The sequence below is a fragment of the Notothenia rossii genome (genome assembly GCF_949606895.1).
Source record: "Notothenia rossii genome assembly, chromosome: 1".
In the NCBI taxonomy this organism is placed as follows: domain Eukaryota; kingdom Metazoa; phylum Chordata; class Actinopteri; order Perciformes; family Nototheniidae; genus Notothenia; species Notothenia rossii.
The window spans coordinates 7,488,685-7,509,203 of NC_136912.1; the positions used below are offsets into that span (position 1 = coordinate 7,488,685).

The 20,519-nt window shown below is 39.9% G+C and overlaps 1 protein-coding gene across 2 annotated transcripts; it reads left to right on the forward strand.

The window, feature by feature from the left end:
- Positions 1-1,870: 1,870 nt before the first annotated feature.
- On the forward strand, positions 1,871-19,436 carry LOC307040704 (malate dehydrogenase, cytoplasmic-like). Of its 2 annotated transcripts, none has more exons than XM_079683824.1 (9): positions 1,871-2,166; positions 9,359-9,457; positions 10,448-10,544; positions 12,975-13,150; positions 15,011-15,133; positions 16,169-16,345; positions 17,401-17,514; positions 18,003-18,092; positions 18,973-19,436. In XM_079683824.1, exons 1-9 carry the CDS (start codon positions 2,113-2,115, stop codon positions 19,093-19,095), a joined length of 1,053 nt encoding a protein of 350 aa, XP_079539950.1. In that variant the 5' UTR covers positions 1,871-2,112; the 3' UTR covers positions 19,096-19,436. The 2 variants fall into 2 exon arrangements, with proteins under 2 accessions (XP_079539950.1, XP_079539951.1); XM_079683825.1 differs by lacking the exon at positions 1,871-2,166 and adding an exon at positions 8,258-8,407.
- The last annotated feature ends 1,083 nt before the right edge of the window (positions 19,437-20,519 follow it).

The following is a 20,519-nucleotide window of genomic DNA, read 5'->3' on the forward strand; positions in this document are numbered from 1 at the left end:
TTAATCTTGACCCACTGTGTGTTTGAGTTTGACCCCCCTGGTCTACGGTATCAACATGAGAACTAACTACATTTCCTTTGGTAAGCTTTTCATTGGCTCAAACCTTTGTATCTCCAGAGAGCAGCTCGTTTTTTTTAACTATTCATCATGCATGCAGCGCCCTCTGCAGGCAGCAGGAAGGAGTGATACAGCTGAGTGCGCAGTCATCAACAACCATAGGGATTTGACTCTTCGTATTATACAGTAATATAGTACAATATTGAGGTATTTTTGCATCAGTATTTCCATGATCTGCTACTCTTTACTTCCTCTTACTTTATCTCAGAGCCAATAAGCGTACCTTTAACAAAACTTCTTCCATCTGACACCTTACGTTACTTTTCATATTAAAATGTTATTTAATTTTTTCTAAAGACGTTATTGAAGATTGAAGCAATGGTTTGAATGTATATGTCCTGTTGGCCTTCTCACTATATTTAAGCTGTCTTGGATTCACTAAAGAATTCTCTCTTTCTATCTCATATAGCCTAATTCAAATGAGTTTTTAAGGGCTTCGCTTACCTTACCTTACCTTACCTTCCTGCAGCCTGCATTAACTCTTCACCCCTCACTTCTTTAGACATTTGGCACCATCATTCATTCATCCGTGCAGATTTCACAGAACGGTCCTGATATCAGCGGGTCCCCCTCATCCTGCCTGTATTTTCATAACCTCCAGGACTCTGTGTATAATTCTGCTGGTCAGTAATGACAAAATAAACACACAACTACGGATCAGTCCACCGGTAAACACAGTTAATATGCACATCTATTGCTGACGTGAGCATGTGTAATTATATGAACTTGCATTAGTATGTTTTTTAAGACAGCCGACGTACTGTTTCAGGTGACTTTGTACTATAACCCTCTGATACTTTTACTTTTCTATGTGCTTTGTTTGTGTAAAAAGCTTGCAAGAATATACAATAAATCATGGTTTAGTTATTTTAACTGACATATTGTCTTGTTTGACCTGCAGCTACTTTATTCAACTTTAAATTAGATGTGATTATTTGCATTCATTGTTCTTAAAAAAATTGGGAATGAAAGACTTTAATATCGAGGTGTTATGAGATGTTTCTGATCTCAGTGACTTGTATTCAACGTTTTAGATCAGATTCAACTTTATTGTCATTAAATAGTACAGGTACTAGTAACAATATTTTAGAATTGTATTCAAGTTCAGTGACTTGCATGTGACTTAATTTGCTTGTATTTGACTTCTGTGACTTGTATTTGACCTCATAGATTTGTATTTGACATCAGTGACTTGCATTTTTGACTTTATCTACTTGTATTTTACTTTTATTCTCAAAGTGCAGGATAGAATAACTAATCTCCCTTCTCTCACTTGTGATATTATTAGAATATCACATCTAATTTAAGAGTGCAAATGACAGCTTTAGTCTTTTATAGTCAATATCAGACATATCAGTGCATTTAGAATCCAACTTCCGTGTGTGTGTGTGTGTGTGTGCGTGCGTGCGTGCGTGCGTGCGTGCGTGCGTGTGTGTGTGTGTGTGTGTGTGTGTGTGTGTGTGTGTGTGTGTGTGTGTGTGTGTGTGTGTGTGTGTGTGTGTGTGTGTGTGTGTGTGTGTGGTGTTGTGTCTGACTCTGCAGCAGTGTGTCGTCATGTGACCCTGACACGTGTTTTTTATTTTGGGTTGCTGCAGCCACGATACTCCATTCCCCTGCAGTGACGTCACTTCTATTTGCAAAATAATGGTATCCTCCCGTCCTTAGTATTAATTCACACCTGTGATTACTCACATGAGAGGCTTTAGCAGTCCGACTCCGGTCACAGGCTATTTACGTACTAGAAATCTTATTAAGAGACTGACTGCAGCAGTGTGTGTATAGAGGGTGGAGGTGAGTGTGTGTGAGTGTGTGTGTGTGTGTGTGAGCTACCAGACGCTGTGAAAGTCGCACTGCAGCGCGGTTTAAAGTCGCCTGTCTGTCTGTCTGTCTTCCTTCCTTGCCTGTCTGTTGTTCCCCTGGTACCGAGTTGAGTCGAACTGCCGTTTTTTGTCCGGAAGACGTTCAGTAAAACGAGAACAGAACACCGGAGGGACCATGCTGACTGTCCTGACTTCCATGTATCTGGTGGTGAGGGCGGTGTCCTGGGAGGTGAGTTCAAATCTGTTAAATTAAACATGTTCACATTCAATTCAATGGCTTCATTCATTGGCATATGCACAGCAGCTACAGTGTAGATATAGCAATGACAATATTAAGTCCGAAGCTCCTTCAACAATGCAACATACATATAAGACATAACAAAACTAAACACAAATAAATAGTGCAGGAAGATATAAAATATTGGACCAATGTGCAAGTAATGCAGATTAAGTAAACTTTGTATGTAAAATACAATAAGCTAAATGTTGCAGAGAATGTGTTGTGACTAAGTACAAGTCTACGTGGGACATTTACGTTATTACAACAGCAGATGATGAAGATACTGTAAAGTGAGTGATAATAGACACCAACAAAATTAAGTATGCAAACGTTGTTAATAGTAAAATAATACAATAAGTATACAAATAATAAAAAATAGCAGATAAGTACACCATGGTAAAAACGAATTGGTATATTTGTGACCATATAGAATAAGAATTAAAGAGGTAACTGGTACTGTATGCCAATTGTAAATAAACTGAGAGAGAAAGAAATACAAAAAGAAATACAAACATTAGGACAGATACAACCCATTTTGTCTCCCAGTGAGTATAAACATGTCAGCGTAAAAAGACAGTGTTCAAGGTTTTAATCATTTTAATTCAGTATAAAGTCATAGTCACCAAAAAACATAAAATCCAATTATTGGTTTTTGTGTCAGAACTTGTCTCAATAACTTTAATGTGTGATCAAACTACATGATTAAACACGGAATCATTCTTGTAACTTTGTCTCAATAAAGCACCGTCTTTGATATATACGCTATCACAAATAGTATAATTTCTTCTTTCACCCTGAACCGCCCTGTTAACGGGGTAACACACAGATCCGGTGTTTTGTACCGCTCCCTTTAGACCTCAGCTGTGAACATGGCGGCAGGAAACCCAGCACTACCTTCGTGTGTGAGTTAACCCGCAGGTCGTGTCTCTAACCCCGTCGTTATTAATTCAGTGAGTCGTCTTCACCTGGACGTTTTGGCAAAGTGCCACCTCGAAGCCAGGCAGTGTAAACAGCAGCACATCCGGTCCATGCCTTCAAAAATAAAAGCACTTTTTTAACAGGTCTTTTCAAGTTCAAATTCAAGTTTAAGTCTTCATTTATTCATGTTACTATTTTGGGGAAACAGATAGTCAAAATTGGTTGGTTAGAGAAATGCAACAGAGGTCAAACAATTGCACTTAAGTGGCGTACAACAGTTTGACTTCGTATAAATTAATTGAATCATCATCAACTCATTTCCTGCTCTTTACAGCACTGATAAGATTCTTGTCTATTATGAGAAATCAATTTGGAATTATGTCATTAGTTAATTACTGCAAAAGGGACCTAATTTACAAAAATAAGGTACAGTCTTTCATATAGAAATAAACATTTTATTTATTTATCCAGAACTAAATTGCCGTCTGAAAAATATTGCATAGGAACACTTTCATTTAAGATACAAAGTACAATCCTATTAAAACAATAGAAAATAACTACATAGTGATTATTGTGACTAAATGAGATTACCAATGTTAATATGTTGTTCCCAGTAAGTCCCGTTTTCACACCCTTAAATGGGTCTTCTTAAACATCCTTGTTTGCGCTTTTATTTTGAAATCTCAACACCTACTCTTCCGGGATGTGCCTCCTGTTCTCCCGCTGCAGATTATCAGCACCACGGTCAGCTCCTGTCAGCATCACAGACCAGCAGACTGTTTTACTTCAGTCAGCTTTATGGAAACTAAGCAAACAGAACTCAGATCCAAGATGGCTGCCGTGCCCTTGATACAGAGCCTGACTGTAATTTAAAACCCTTTCATTGCTGAAACGTACACTCTCTCTCTCTGAAAGAACATCCCCCACATCCACGTCCTTCACTTTCGCTCTGAGCTCTTTAGGGTTGTAGTTTATTGACAAAAGCATATAGGTCGTAAACATTTGATTCATGATAGCTCAAATTGAACCAAGGGCATCAATCTGTCAAGGCTTTCTGCAAGATGTAAAACCCAACTGCAGGACGTTGGGGGAGATGGAAGTGAGGACAAGTCGTTCCACACCAAACTGGAAAACCATGGCTTTTTAGACACTGCTTCATTGTTGTGTTGAAACAGAAAAGGAGAGGGTCCTCCCCAAACTGTTGACAGCTTTTTGGAAGAACGTTCTTGTATAAAACATCACTGTATGCTAGAGCATTAGGGTTTTCTCTAATTGGAGGTAAGGAACCCAAAGTCGGTAAAAAAAAAACCTAGTCAAGAATTACAGATGTCCACGTAGTTCCGGCAATGTTGCAAATGTATCACGTCATTGGGCAGTCAGAATTGTATACCTACGATCCACTGTTCCGTGGTAGCATTCCCACGTAGTTATAACCTCCAGTTTATACAAATATTACTAAATGACATTTCACTTACGATTTATTTATAATCTTATCTCTGTTAGCTTGCCGTCAGACGTTTTATTTTACTTTTGATTTTCAAGTGCATATCGCTAATGATACCTTTACTTAAGTAGGGTTTGCAGTAGTCTTACCTGCGTGTCAGTTGTTGGTATTTTTTCTGAGTAAAGGATGAGACTGCTCCGGTGACTCCGGTGAACTCTCGGCTCTATAAACGTCAGCAGATCAGACGGCTCAGGGTTTCCTGCTGTGAGGCAACAGATAACTGTCTGATCAACAACAACTTAACAAGCTGGCAACTGAACCCATGGACTCCCTGTAGTCTGGGCAGTGAACTTCATCTCAAGTGATCTTTGACCTCTGACCCCAGTCACCCAGAATAATCCACAGACCCCACTGTGAGATCTGTGTATCATCTGGAGGATCTGGGATAAAAAAGTTGAGAATCCAAATGACATTTGACTAAGCTCCATTGTGTTTGGTTTGTGATAGGAATAATAATGTGTGTAATTCAGAGGGACTCTTGTTCTGACATTTAAAGATAAGCTTTCATTTTGAAACGCTCACAAAATTCAACACATTCATTCTCCTATATAGAAAACGTATTTGTATAAGCTACTAAGAAAAGGTCTGCAAAATTGGTTGATCATAAAAACATGCTTATTGTACATTAAACTTGTTGGAGCCAAAATGCTGATTCAGCCTGAGGCAATTATCTCCAATATTGTTGTTATTTTAGATCGCACACATTTCTTTTTAATTACCACTTCCGGTGTTTGTCACATGGGTCTTGTTTGTTTGTATTTAGTCCACCTGTCAGTAATTAGTATCACACTAAGATACGATGAGCTGGCTCGGACATTTTCTGTTCGCCGTTCGGTCCTCTTCAAGTTATTGTTTGATTATTTGAGTTATTAAACATCGTTAAGCTATAACTTCAGTTCAGTCAGACAACTCACGTGTTTCTTTAACATGTCTATTAGAAGCAGCATATAGTTGAGTTTGGCGTCTAGGCTCGGGCCTCATCACTCCACAGATTTACAAAGAACATTGAGTTATGATTAGATAACTATCCCCAAAGCCTACAGGTGGAAGCTGGGGTGGAAGCTGGGGCGGAAGCTGGGGTGGAAGCTGGGGTGGAAGCTGGGGCGGAAGCTGGGTGGAAGCTGGGGTGGAAGCTGGGGTGGAAGCTGGGTGGAAGCTGGGGTGGAAGCTGGGGTGGAAGCTGGGGTGGAAGCTGGGTGGAAGCTGGGTGGAAGCTGTAGTGGAAGCTGGGTGGAAGCTGGGTTGGAAGCTGGGTGGAAGCTGGGGTGGAAGCTGTGGTGGAAGCTGGGGCGGAAGCTGGGGTGGAAGCTGGGTTGAAGCTGGGGTGGAAGCTGGGTGGAAGCTGGGGTGGAAGCTGGGGTGGAAGCTGGGTGGAAGCTGGGTGGAAGCTATAGTGGAAGCTGGGGTGGAAGCTGGGGTGGAAGCTGGGTGGAAGCTGGGGTGGAAGCTGGGTGGAAGCTGGGGTGGAAGCTGGGGCGGAAGCTGGGGCGGAAGCTGGGGCGAAAGCTGGGCGGAAGCTGTAGTGGAAGTTGGGTGGAAGCTGGGGTGGAAGCTGGGGTGGAAGCTGGGGTGGAAGCTGGGGTGGAAGCTGGGGTAGAAGCTGGGTGGAAGCTGGGGTGGAAGCTGGTCGGAAGCTATAGTGGAAGCTGGGGTGGAAGCTGGGGTGGAAGCTGGGTGGAAGCTGAGGTGGAAGCTGAGGTGGAAGCTGGGGCGGAAGCTGGTCGGAAGCTATAGTGGAAGCTGGGTGGAAGCTGGGGTGGAAGCTAGGTGGAAGCTGGGGTGGAAGCTGAGGTGGAAGCTGGGGCGGAAGCTGGGGTGGAAGCTAGGTGGAAGCTGGGGTGGAAGCTGAGGTGGAAGCTGGGGCGGAAGCTGGTCGGAAGCTATAGTGGAAGCTGGGGTGGAAGCTGGGGTGGAAGCTGGGTGGAAGCTGGGGTGGAAGCTGGGTGGAAGCTCGGGTGGAAGCTGGGGTGGAAGCTGGGTGGAAGCTGAGGTGGAAGCTGAGGTGGAAGCTGGGGTGGAAGCTGGGTGGAAGCTGAGGTGGAAGCTGGGGTGGAAGCTGGGGTGGGGCAGGCAAGCAGCAGCAACGTAGAGGTAGCTGCAGCAATAGCAGCAGAAAGCAATGCATGGAGAGAGATCTGGCAGGTTAAATAGAGCGGCATATTAAGGAGACTCTGTTTGGTTGGTTGTAGAGTGGCAAGGGGCGTTATGTATGAATGCAGCACAAGTGCTCGAGTTGACTGCCTGAACTAGCTCGCAGGCTTCGCCCCATTACGGACTCTTAATTGAAAAGTGTCAAAGTGATGAACCTACCTTAGTCTCTAGCGACTGTTCATTGGGAGTTTTGTCGCTACAATACTGTTATGTTATATATCTCCCTACGTGATGGTCTTTGTCAATGTCTTCTCCCAACTGCATCAGTCATCTAAATGCATGAGCGCCACATCCATTTGTTATATTTAGATTTTGATTCATTTCGCAGAAGAAAGATTAAAATGTAAAGATATTTTGTCTAAGAGCTATCTGAATTAGCCTTCTATACGTTTAAATGATGCTAGCATTGAAGATAAACTCCTTGAGGTCATCAATGTTAACTAAAATCAAGTCACATTCAGAAATGTTATACATGTTCCCAAGTTAAATACACATCAGTAAAAGGAAATGTAGTCATAAAACCACCCAAAATGCACAATAGCACTTAGAAACACATGTGAACACCACGGTAAAAGCATTTTTCATTTTATGAGACCCCTAAGTGACTTAAAGGATCATGATGTGAAGCTGCTTAGCTGCCTTCAGGCCTCAGAGGAATGCTGTTGGTACACAGCGCTGCTCAATGTGCTCTCTTCACTGGGTGAATCTGTGAGCTTTATGGCTGTAATGGTTTATAAAACCCAGTGATTTACTCACTTGTTTGACGTATCACATCTTGATCTGAAAAGTAATTAAATATGTCAAATAAATGTGGGACAATATCAACCTTTGAGTTGTAGTGGAGAGGAGGAAAAGCATATTATTGACAAGAGTAAAGCACATCAAATTTGTCTTAAGTATTGTCCAGTTTACAAGTTCTAGATAGGTTTCAGGAGATCCTTGAGATCTTCTAGGTGGTTCTTGAGGAACCAATATATAATTCAAAACAGTATTTGACACATCTTAAGCCTTTTTCAAATTTTGGATTTAAATGATTGTAGACGTTGTTTTGCAAAAGCAAAAATCGAAAGCCTATGTGGAAGTTCTTGAAAATGTTACGGTAATTTTGTAGTGTTTCCAGGGGTATTTATGGTTTGTTCACACATATAAATATTGACCTGTCTTTTTTATAAAGTATTTAGTATATTTAAGTACTTTGAAGTTCATGAGACATTGACTCAAACACAGAAAAAAGGCAGATTTCACTCTCAAAATAGTGTGTTTTCACGAAAAGTGGTGCAGTTCCGCGTCCGGCCACCAGGCGTCGCCAAACTGCCTCCTGAGTCTCAGTAAAAAAAATACTCTTTTCAGAAAATCCTCTTCCGTATATGGATTAGGGGGCGCGGTGCAAACAGCGCAGTGCATCATGGGAAACTGCGTTCTTTTTGTGCAGTTGGCTCGCTTGTTAAGGCTGTATCAGAATCGTAAAAAACTACAAATCCCTAGTGAGTTTGGAGAAACCGTTTCACCGCCTGACTTTACAATACAAGCGCAGAGGTGACCCTTCCGTGCAGTCCAACTCTGAGCAGGGAGAACAGGCACATCACACAGAAGCATCTTCACCTCTTAGCTAAAATGGTAAGAAGCACCATTAGCTGCTTTACTGTATGTTTCTAAAGGTTTATTCATGTAACAGGAGTCCTTTTATCATGTTTAAAGGTGTGCTAAATGATGCATTGAGAGTTGACATTGAGGAATGGGTTGCAGCGTCAGAATTTAATCTCACTTTCTGCTATTTTCTGGACGTTTTGCATGTTCTGAATGAATGTTTAAAGAACCACGTTTGTTACACGCAGTTGCCTCACTCACGTTAAAGGTGGTTTCTCAGACTATGCAATGTTAGCTTCTGCAACCCTGAGTTGTGTTTCCGTTGTTTTAACACTTGCTGGTCTGCTGTACATTCATGCATTTGCCTCCATTTTAGTCAGTAGGCAGTGGCGTGGCGTCACGTCATCATCGGCCTTTGTTTTATTCAGTCGCGACAACCAATCATGACAGGAGATTCATCAGTTTGAAACTAGCTTCACAAAAAAAATCGCTATTTAATTTAGATTTCTTGATTTTTCGATGAGTTGCAGCAGGTTCAAATATGATGCCTGACTTAAGTTCAACCACCCTTCAATTCGGCTTGCATTATTTATAGTACTTGAATTTGGCTGCATCCAGTATTTGGCACAGTTAAGCATTGTGTGATTAATCATTAAAAATCATGTTTTTTGATGTGATGCATGCTGAATTAAAGAGGGATATCAGTTGCTTCAGATAAAGTCAAAAATTAAACCCCTCCCCTCCTCTACCAGTATGCAAGGTCATTTTAAATTGCACGTATTTCTTAATGGAGCTTGGTGCCAAGTCCTCTTTGTACTAAAGGGCCGAGGAGAATGAAGGCCTTGTGAAGCAGCAGTGAGGTTTCCATCCGTTAAATACAGGCTCTCTTAACTTCAGACCAACAATGCAAGTTACTGCCGCCTCGTTTCCTTCCTATCTAGGTCAATGACACATTTTTTTAATCCATGTTTCCCCCTCCAGGCCGAACCAATCCGTGTTGTGGTGACAGGCGCTGCTGGGCAGATCGCCTACTCCCTGCTGTACAGCATCGCAAAGGGAGATGTGTTCGGGAAGGAGCAGGTGAGATTACATAACCTCAGGCAGAGCCCCTTTTCCCCCTGAAAGCTGCACAGACTGTGTGGAGCATGTTACATAATGTCCTCATCATGAATAAAACAGGGTTTAATGTGGGGTTTGCCATCTGCTTAGCTGTTGAGACCTTAACAGTGAATCTTACTCTAATAATACTATACTATTTGAATATTTCCTTTATTGTTCTTTTCCGTCACATCGAATAAGCTGATTGGCCCAGAGGAGGCACCTCGATAAGATTCAGACTTGGCTAGTGATGTGAAACTTTGTACTATTTTTTGTAATATTTATCAGCAGCTATTGAGTGTTTTTTTTTTTATCTCTAGCAGCGTTTGCATCATCCTCAGAAATCCTGAAATGTTCCCGAAGTGTCTTATGGATGTGATGCATGCCGAATTCAAAAGTACCCTATAGTATATAGAAAGACTATTTTATTTAGTGACATGTTGAGTCTGATCATAACAATATGCAAGGTCAAGCTACCATTCAAGGTGTTTTTTTAATGGAGTTAAATTCTCTGTTCCTCTGAGCAGTGCTTTTAACATAAGAACTCTGTTCTTGTTGCAGGATTTATACACTTGTATTTATCTAATTCAGGAAATGTATTGGCATTCATAACAAAAGAATACTACGCTTTACTGATCTATAGATTAAAAGGTTATTTAAGAAATAAATAAGATGGCAAATGAAGCATCAGAAACTCATTTTATCTGTAAAAGTTGCCTTTCAATTACAAAGAAATGCATTACTGATAAAAACATTTTTTTAAAGGGAAGAAAACATTTGGGAATCTTCCTCAATACCTTTTTATGTCTGCCAGAAATGCTGAGTCACCATGATGCAAGTTTCCCAAAAAAATGAACATTTTAGAATGACGGTTTTCTAATGAGTCATAGTTGTTTCCAAAATCCACATTTCCTTCACAGATAATGCTTTGTAGATTTTAGGGTGATTTTTGTTGTTGTTGTTGTTTCTCAGCCCATCACCCTGATCCTGCTGGACATCCCCCCCATGCTGCCCGTGCTGGAGGGAGTCGTCATGGAGCTGCAGGACTGCGCCCTCCCACTGCTGAGGGGTGAGGAAACTCTGCCGATGCATGGTTCACACACTAATCTGACCTTTAAGTTATAAATAAAATCCATTTAGTTTCTCCAAAGCTTTAGACTACTCTACAAGGTTTATTTAAAGTAAGATAATAATATTTTTAGACTAAAGGAGAGATAACTAGTCACCTTCCTAGGATGTGCTTGTACCTGGAATAATGGGGCTGCATTTCTGGAGATGTGATTCTCAAATGTAGCTGTCGTCAAAAGTGATAAAATGTTCTGTAAATATTTTAGTGTAATTGTAAATTAAAGAACAATCCTGACAAAACAACTATTGGTGAAGTCTGAAAGGGTTTCATCTTTGAATGTAATCCTAGTATGTTCATTAATAATGTAAATAGCTAAATTAGACTGATGAATAAATCATTGTAAAGCAGTTTACCAATTACGTTATGCATGTTCCTTATCATTTAATCTAACAAAAAGAAGTTGATTTGAATGCAGAATAATTAATTGTGGATTAATTAATCTGGTGAGATTTAAGATTTTCAAGAATAAACATGAACTAATATTCAGATTTAAGGAAAAGTACATTTTGTATTGATTTTTACTCTGAAACATATTATTTGCTTGCATTCAATTCACTTTTGAGCCGAGGGATGTCTTGTCTGTTCTATACAGCAGCTAACGGAGACTACCCCGCTGCAGCAACATAGTTAGGATATTTGTATGTACTGATATTAATAAGTCATTAAAAAACAAAGGGTACGGATAAGGTGCGTTTTATAACACGTGTCAGTTATTTCAGTTCTTAAAACTCCTGTGAAGCAACACTAGAGTATTGCAAACCTCCTATGAGGAAGGAAACTGTACAACGAAGACTTTTTGTAATAGTTCCTGTAATCTCAGTAACAATTGTTAGAGCTAGATTTTGTTCATCCCTCAGAGAAGAACGCAATGTTAAACTAATATTCTCCGCTTTAAGGAGTCTGATGTCGACCACGTGTCTCTGCATCTGGATCACATTTTAATGCAGAGCACGCTGTGTTTAAATGTGTCCTTCAAAACCTCCGCGCTGCTGCTGCTGTGTGGAGGAGGAAGGAGGGTCTAAACCCAGGCCTCTGATTGGCCGGGGGTTAAAACACCACAGTAGCCAATCAGATCAGTGGTGGGACAACAATGAGGGGAAGTGAACCCTGACTGAAGTCCACTCTGATAGCACTTTAACTTCTAATGACAGACATAAAACACATCCTATCAGGATCAGACGAGCTGGCAGGAGGGAAGCTGAAGAAAGCTGAGATTTTAAACTTTTCTGAGACAAAGAACGACTGATTAAAGTGAAAATCTTCCCAAAGTACATAAAATCGAGTCAGTAATTAACGAAATTGTAAAAACCTCAGAGTGAAGGCCATTGTAAAACAACATGTACGGAGATGAGTGACGTAGACAGATGTTTTTGTACCTTATCACTACCAATAGTTCACCTTATCGTTATCAATACGTTTCTACAGTCACCATCTGTCACCTGTACACAGCAGATAAGATATCCATGAGCTCAAGAGGTTGATAATGGATGCCAATAAATAATACAGATAATGTGTGTTGTAAAGTAAATAATTGTAAGATATCATTTTTTTTATTCAAGAATTGTTAAGTTGAAAAGCTTAATTCCAAAATACTAGATTCGTTCTTCCCCAAAAAATATTAACTGCATTCAATACCGCTATTTATACATCTGATCAAGAAGATGACGCACAGCTTAATCGGCAAACTACTTTGATTTGAGGTCAGTTAATATTGTATAGCAACTATTAATTAACATTAAACAGACAATTGAAAACCCTTCATTTCCAGTTAATTCTACTTTAAAAAAGAATCATCTCTCAGATGGGCGTGGCCAGCAGCAGCTCATTAGCATTTAAAGCTACAGACACAGAATCAGCACTTTTGAAACAGAGGGGATTCTGGGATGCTGCAATGATCTGTTTGGTGTTTCAGCCAATCAGAGACAGGCTCTGTATATATCTGAGACCTGTAATATATTGATGAAAAACAGTATAAGAGGGGACCTTTAAAAGTGAAGTGGATACACAATGACGATATGCTATCATGAAGCTATGAGAAGCTAAGTATAAGCACATACAAATAAGACCGTAGTTTGCACTGAATATATGTACAAAGAAAAAACAAAAAAAAGAATTCATTTAACTTTTTAATGTACTTATGGAACATTATGACATTGTTAAATATAAGTATATTTAAAAAAAAACATGTCATGCTAGCGCTACATGCTAATACCAGACTTTCTATATTTTTACTTATTTTTCTAGGACTGCGGATTTGAACATAATTGGACACATTTTCACTTATTAATAACAATACTTATAATCCTAATAATAAGCACTGTTTTTAATGAATATAAACTCATCCCATGCTGTTCCTCTCCTCCCCCTCAGAGGTGATCCCCACTGACAAGGTGGAGGTCGGCTTCAAGGACATCGACGCCGCCATCTTGGTTGGCTCCATGCCGAGGAAAGAGGGGATGGAGAGGAAGGACCTGCTGAAGGCCAACGTGGCCATCTTCAAGACTCAGGGCTCCGCTCTGGACAAGTACGCCAAGAAGACCGTCAAGGTGACTCTTTAATCCGACATGTCAGCGGTTCCCAAATTCAAATAATTAGCAAAACATTATGATTTGTGTGGAAACAATTTCATTATTAAGATATTTTTTATATTGGAACCTCCTTCCTTCCCTTTCTCTTTCTCGATCCTCCTTAGCAACGGTCAGTACAGTCCTTGACAGCGGTCTGTTCTACTGTATTAACAACGTGTCACATGTTCTGAATCGACCAATCAGAACTTTATTTAGCCTCCGTATTGTTTATGGTTGAATGTGGGCCACGGAAACATTTTTATATTCTTAAGTGGGCCGTGAGTTGAAAAACGTCGGGAACCGCTGCTCTATTTTATTATATTTAATGTCAATTATTTATAGACCGAGATGTCCCACAGGCTCATGTCGACTCAGCGTGTATTCATAACTTCTGGGAGTTTTAGTCACACCACAGGGAAATGAAAGTGCTCATCCAGCATCTTTCCTCTAACAAAGCTGGCTGTTCCTCTGCTGTCACGTTAACTCTTAAAGCAGCTTCATGTTTCTACAGAGATCAATTCTTGAAAGTCGATTCTTCTTCTCATTCGGACGTTACATTTCTGTTCTGGTTTTGCACCTGAAACCGTACATCACACAGACTTGGTACTAGGAGATCAGGCAGCTCTCTGTCCGATTCAAAATGAAGCGAACATTAATGTTTTAAATATACTTTGGCTAATGTCTAGATCATGTGTCAAAATCCATTTCGCTACAGACCATACTGGGACATGAGGATCACATCAAGAGCCAGTCATATGGTTTTCATTGCGTGTCCCATATAGTCTACTCACAACGACCTGCTGCTCATAATTCCCCCAAAAAGTTAAATAAAGATTCTGCATTAAGTCATGTCAAAATAATGCACCTAGATAACAAACGGCTAACTCACAACAAGCTGTTTCCCCGGCCTGAAAAGGAGAAGTAAATGGTTGTGTGGGACATTTATTCAAGTAATTAGTTATTTATCATATACTTGACATGTCCCATATCTTCTAGCGTTCTGATTTCTGCAAATAAAACGGTTTAATCCAGTCGAGAAAACTCATGTGCTGCCCATTTCACAGATGTAAATATGATGCGTTAATGTTAGCATGCGTTACGCCACTTCAATAGGTTTATTTCTGAACACCAGATATCTTTCTCTGATCACTTCCTTAAATGTTCTCCAGCTACAACAATTTAACATTTACAAGAGGCTGAATTTGACTCGCGAGCCTTGAGTCTGACACATGCTCTAAATAAGCTGGCTGCACTGCATGTGTGAAACGGGTTAAAGTGAATCCAAAGCATTCAGTTAAGCAGGAATGCCTCTAATGATTTAAAGTCCACCACGAGTCCAGCGTCAGTGTGACGAAAGAGGTTTCTACTGAGGTCAAAGGTCAGAGCGTCACATGTGGAGAAGAGAAAACAGCCTGATGTTGAACCCTGTGAGGACTTTAACATCAGAGGAAACTGACTTCTGTTTGTTTATTGAGAAACTTGACGTTATTTGTCTCCTCTTGTCTAGAATGGCCAAAAGTCAAATTGTAAATACAAATGTATGCAGTAAAATATAATTTCCTCCTCTATTGTTTACTTTTCAAATAGTAAAGATGGCTTGCATCAATTTGGAAACTCTAATTTCTAACTAACTTCCTTTGTTTCTTATCAGTCCACTATTTGACTCTTTGATAGTTAAATGACTACAACATGTGTTTTATTTCATACGGAAATATGTCCTGTGTTGACATTTTTTATTTGCATGTCAGTAGAAATCATCACAATCAGTAATTTAACGAAATATCTAGAAATAAAGAAAACACTGTTCTAAAATCATGATATTTTAAAAATATGTTTCAGGTTTTGGTCGTTGGAAACCCAGCGAACACCAACTGTCTGATCGCCTCCAAATCTGCTCCGTCCATCCCCAAAGAGAACTTCTCCTGCCTGACCCGCCTGGACCACAACAGAGCCAGCTCCCAGGTACACACACACACACACACACACACACACACACACACACACACACACACACACACACACACAGGTGCAGTTTAAGGTTGGTCGTATTGCTAGCTTTTGTCGCTACCTTTTTAAAACAAATGCGACATAACGGCTCATTCAAGTCCGTAGGTTCGCCTCGTTGATTTGGCTTGAATCCTAAATACTGCCACACCGGAGATGTGCTATTTGTTTTGCAACCAATTCCATTTAACTTCAAATTCCCCTCGAGTAAGTCACACGTTGTCTCCTGCTTGTCTCTATATTATTAATTTGGCTGCTACACTTCTGCACGCGGAGTGTCCTGACCTGGCTGTGTGTGAGGCCCCGCCCCTCACGGCGCGCCGGGCTAAAATGCTGGTCACATCCTTATGTAAACAAACACGCATGTAAACGGCAATTTATCGAGCTCAGATAAGTTATCGAGTCCATTTTTATTTATCGTACGATAAGTCAATGTATTGATTATCGAGACAGGCTTACACACACACACACACACACACACACACACACACACACACACACACACACATAACCTTACCCTAGCTAACATGTTGCCTTCCAGCTGCTCTTTGAAGAATGGAAAACAGACTTCTGTTTTCCATTCCTGATTGAATATCTGTACATGATGAATTATATGAATTAAAAAACTGTAACAAATGGAAAATAAGAGAAGGGGAGAAGTTAGGTAAAGTTTTATAAAAAACATTTGTTTGTTAGGTTTTTTGTACATTTAAGAAATGATTATATTTTGGTGCAAAACTGTCAAAAAACATGGTAGATCGAAGAACATAAACAAATTATGCAAAAGTCAAGAATCAAACAGAAAATAGGAATTTTCCAAAACAGTCAAATGGTGCTACATATCACCAAATTACTGTTTACCTACATCAATATTTATTTTCCATTTATGATCACCAAGTGACGATTAAAGGACATTTTATCTACAGACGCATTGTTGGCCATCACAGTATGTCTAACAGAATAACTGATGCTGTGTCTGTGTCTGTCCTGCAGGTGGCGATGCGCTGCGGTGTTTCCGCTGACAAAGTGAAGAACGTGATCATCTGGGGGAACCACTCGTCCTCTCAGTACCCCGACGTGCACCACGCCAAGGTCACCGTCAAGGGAGTAGAGAAGGACGCCTACGACGCCGTGAAGGACGAGGCCTGGCTCCGAGGAGACTTCATCTCCGTGAGTCACACATTATTAGAAAATGTTTTATTCCTACATAACTTATTATGCCTACTCTGTTAAATAATCCAAATGGCATCACTTCAGTGCAATCAAGCCTTTCAAACCAGGAGAAGGCAACACTAATGTTACATTATCCCAAATGTTAGATGATATCTATTTATTGTATCTCATCACAATTTCAAAGGAATAACTATATTAGAGCTGCAACAAACAACTAATTTGATAATCGATTAATGAAACGATTAATGGACTATTATGCCTTGCACAATTTCTCAAACGCTCTTATTTAGCCATCAACTTTTAGATTTAGCTTGAGGTTGTTTTAGGCATGTGGAAACTAACAATGAAGACAATAAAGATGAATACTTGATTCAAAAATACATATATTATTAAATTAACTAAACACATTTTGAACAAAACTAACATTGCTTTTTATTTAAATTAAATAAATAATATTTCACATCAAAAGAAACAACAATGTTTTAACAAATCATATTAAATAATGTGATGACAGAACTGTAAACAGAATAGCTGAAACTTTAACAAACTAATTAACTCAGTTACCTCTAATCATTAACCCAGGTTTGTATAATGGAGTTAACTCCGCGTGTTGCTGCTAGCATACATAACACCTGACGTATTTGTTATTTTTTTTTGCATATTAGAAACGAGTTGGCGACACTAAGACTGCGATATAATGTTTTTGTAGCAATAATACATGACATATATTTTTTAAATGTCTCCAGTACCGATAAAAAGACCAATAACGTTGGAGCTTAACGTCGCGTAAAACACACGTGATGACGTCACCAACGAATCGACGACTGAATGAGTTGGCAACTAATTTGGTCATCGATTTTAACCGATTAAGTTGATTAGTTTTTGCACCCCTAAACTATATATGTTGCTTAGCCCCAGGAAGAACAGCTTCACTTCTTACATTCTTAGTGTAACGTATGCCTTCATTTGACCACAGCAATGTTTTTATTCTAGATATTACATCTTCAGGTTTTGTAGTTTCTTTCCTAACCTCCTCTCCTCCTCTCCTTCAGACGGTGCAGCTGCGTGGCGCCGCCGTCATCAAAGCCCGCAAACTGTCCAGCGCCATGTCCGCCGCCAAGGCCATCTGCGACCACATGAGGGACATCTGGTTCGGCACCAAGGACGTGAGTCGAGACCTGAGAAACGGATTTGACCATTTCTGACATTTCTTACACCATGTGGTCTTTCTTCTGGCTTTCTACTCTAGCCTAGTTCAAAAACAACATATTATCACAGAGGGCCTTTTTTTATTCTATTAGTTTTGAAATAAAGACGGCCATTTCATTCAGATTTTTTCCACGCAAACGATGACATGTATTCTTTGAATTGTGAGAGTGCTTGGTGGATTTGTACTATGACGGCACATAAAAAGTAGTCTCTAAAATAACTATATTGCTTTATTCTTAAGTTGCAAAATAAATCAGGAATATTGCTAAATGTATTCGAAGTCATGAGCATTAAAACATTTCTAAAGATTTCCTATTTAACAGTACCAAATTCCTTTGCTGTTTTTCTGTGGTTTTGTACAACACCACGGTGTATGATATATTTGTTGTTGCACGTGTTTGTTGTTGTTGACATGTTGTTAATTCAGACTGCTTCTTGTTTACAGGGTGAGTTCACCTCCATGGGTGTGTACGCCGGTGGAAACTCCTACGGCATCCCAGAGGATCTCATCTACTCCTTCCCCATCGAGATCAAGGTGAGTGAGTCTGTCCGTGGAGATTATAACTTTTGCTTCTTTATTCTCACTCATTTGGTAAATGTAATGAAATGATCATGATTTAGATTCTCGAGAATACCATATGTAAGCAGAGCCACAATACTTAACAACAACAACATTGCAAATATAACAATATTGTGTCTCCTAAGATTTGGATATTGTCCAAATTCGGATTTTAAAAAACATTTTGATGAATTGTTCAGCCCTGGAATCTCCACCTGCACACATTGAATTAAACCACATGTGAAAATGTACAAAAGCCATTTGAAGTGTTCAAGTTATTAATCCTGTAGCAGCTGAAGAGTCCAAGAGTTCAAAGATGACTTTTCCTATTCAAATGTTCATTAATGTGATTTTTGTTTTGGGGGGATTACAAGGAAGAAGTCAGAGAAACAATATGATGACGGCTACATTTAGAGCCTATCAAAACGGATAAGATAGAACTTTATTGATCCCAATGTGGGAAATGTTTGTGTCGCAGCAGCATCAAAAGACAAGACATTGTACAAAACAAATAAAAAAAGATTAGAACTAAACAAGAAAGTAGAAATATACATGTTGACTTTACAAAGCAAATTATTATATATACATAGGTATGTGAGGGATGGAATATTAAACTGAATATTACAGTGTGACACAATAAAAAAAGCTTAATGTATCGTATTATACAAGCAGCGGAAAAGTCTCATTAAAAGGTTAATTGATGGGATATTTTTAGGGTGAGATTGTTCATTATTTCTCAATATATTACGAGGGAGAAGTGAGAGAACAATTTGATGACAGCCACAGTTGAAGCCTATTAAAAATGGACAAAATAAAATCGCTTGACGTCTGACCATTCCTTCTGTCGCCCTTACAGAATAAGACCTGGAAGATGGTGGGCGGACTCCCCATCAACGACTTCTCCCGCGCCAAGATGGACGCCACAGCGGCTGAGCTGGTGGAGGAGAGAGACACCGCGATGGACTTCCTGTCCCAGTGACTGACTCCCCCTGCTGGCCAACTGCAGCAACTTCACCTAGAACCCCAGAAGAGTTGCTGCTCGAAGCTCTGAAGAAGAAGAAGAAGAAGAAGAAGAAGCTCTCCACTCTTATTAACCGTCCCAGCTGCCCAGTGTGTGTTTGACAGAGTATGAGTGTGTGTGTGTCACTTGGCCACTTCTTCTCCAGGTTTTCAGAATAAACCTATTTAACAACCACAACCTGGCCGTCTGCACCGAGAGAATGTCTGTGTTAGTAGATGATAACGCACACTAACTGTCCAGATACTGTAATGGATCATGTTGTCAGAAATAAAACCACAAAGAAACTGACCCAACAAAAACATGTGTATGCTTCTTTCATGCTCAGAAGTCTCAGTGGTGCAGGAATGAGTCCTTAAACTCGGAGATGAGTTAGCATTTTAGCACTTCCTGTTTCCCTGTTTCCACTTGCTGGGGTTTTTTAATGGTAAGATTCCTAAAATAGGGTCTTTGGTTAGCACTTCCTGTTTCCCTGTTTCCACTTGCTGGGGTTTTTTAATGGTAAGATTCCTAAAATAGGGTCATTGGTTAGCAAAGCCTTAAAGGTCCTATATCATACTGTTTTTTATCAATATATCACAGGTCTCAGATATATGCAGAGCCTGTCTGATTGGCTGAAACACCAAACGGGTCATTGCAGCATCCCATAATCCCCTCTGTTTCAAAAGTACTGATTCTCTGTCTGTTACTTTAGATGAAAATAAGGAGCCCCTCCCCAAGGTGTGTGTGTGTGGGGGGGGGGGGGGGGGGTGGGGGTGGGGGGTTACTCTGGTTGCTGATTGGCTAATGGTTACACAAGCCAAAACATCGTTATGACATAAAGTGGCCAACATCTGATCAGCTCATTTTCAGACAGGTTTTTATGTAAATGGTTTGTGACAAAAAGAGAGAATCTTTGTTCCTGAAACTTTCAGAGTCTCTTTACACAGAGGGAACACATGTTGATGTAGAAAAGACATAATAGGTGACCTTTTAAAGAGATTGACATATCAGTCTCCAGCTTTTATTTTAATGTTAAAGACGGGTGTTCAACACGGAGGGGTTTCTTCAAAACTGGAGCAGTTGCTCTTTTACTGCCATACCTTTTTGTAAGACCACCTGGTCCTGCAGTAAATAGCTTTCGCCACATGAGGGCAGCATCGGTCCGAACTGCACATCTAGAAACCCTTTTTAATTATTGATTTATTTTTTAAGCTATCTCTAATGTCTGGGTTTTCAGAACATGTATATTCTCTCCCTATCTGGCAATATGAAAATAACATGTTAATTAAAAAAGACAATTAAAATGTAGGAATATTATTTAATATTGCTGTACACCTCAGTGCAAGCAGGTTCAAACCGAAGAAGTTGTATTAAAGTAGTGTACAGTTAAATCAGTTAAATGA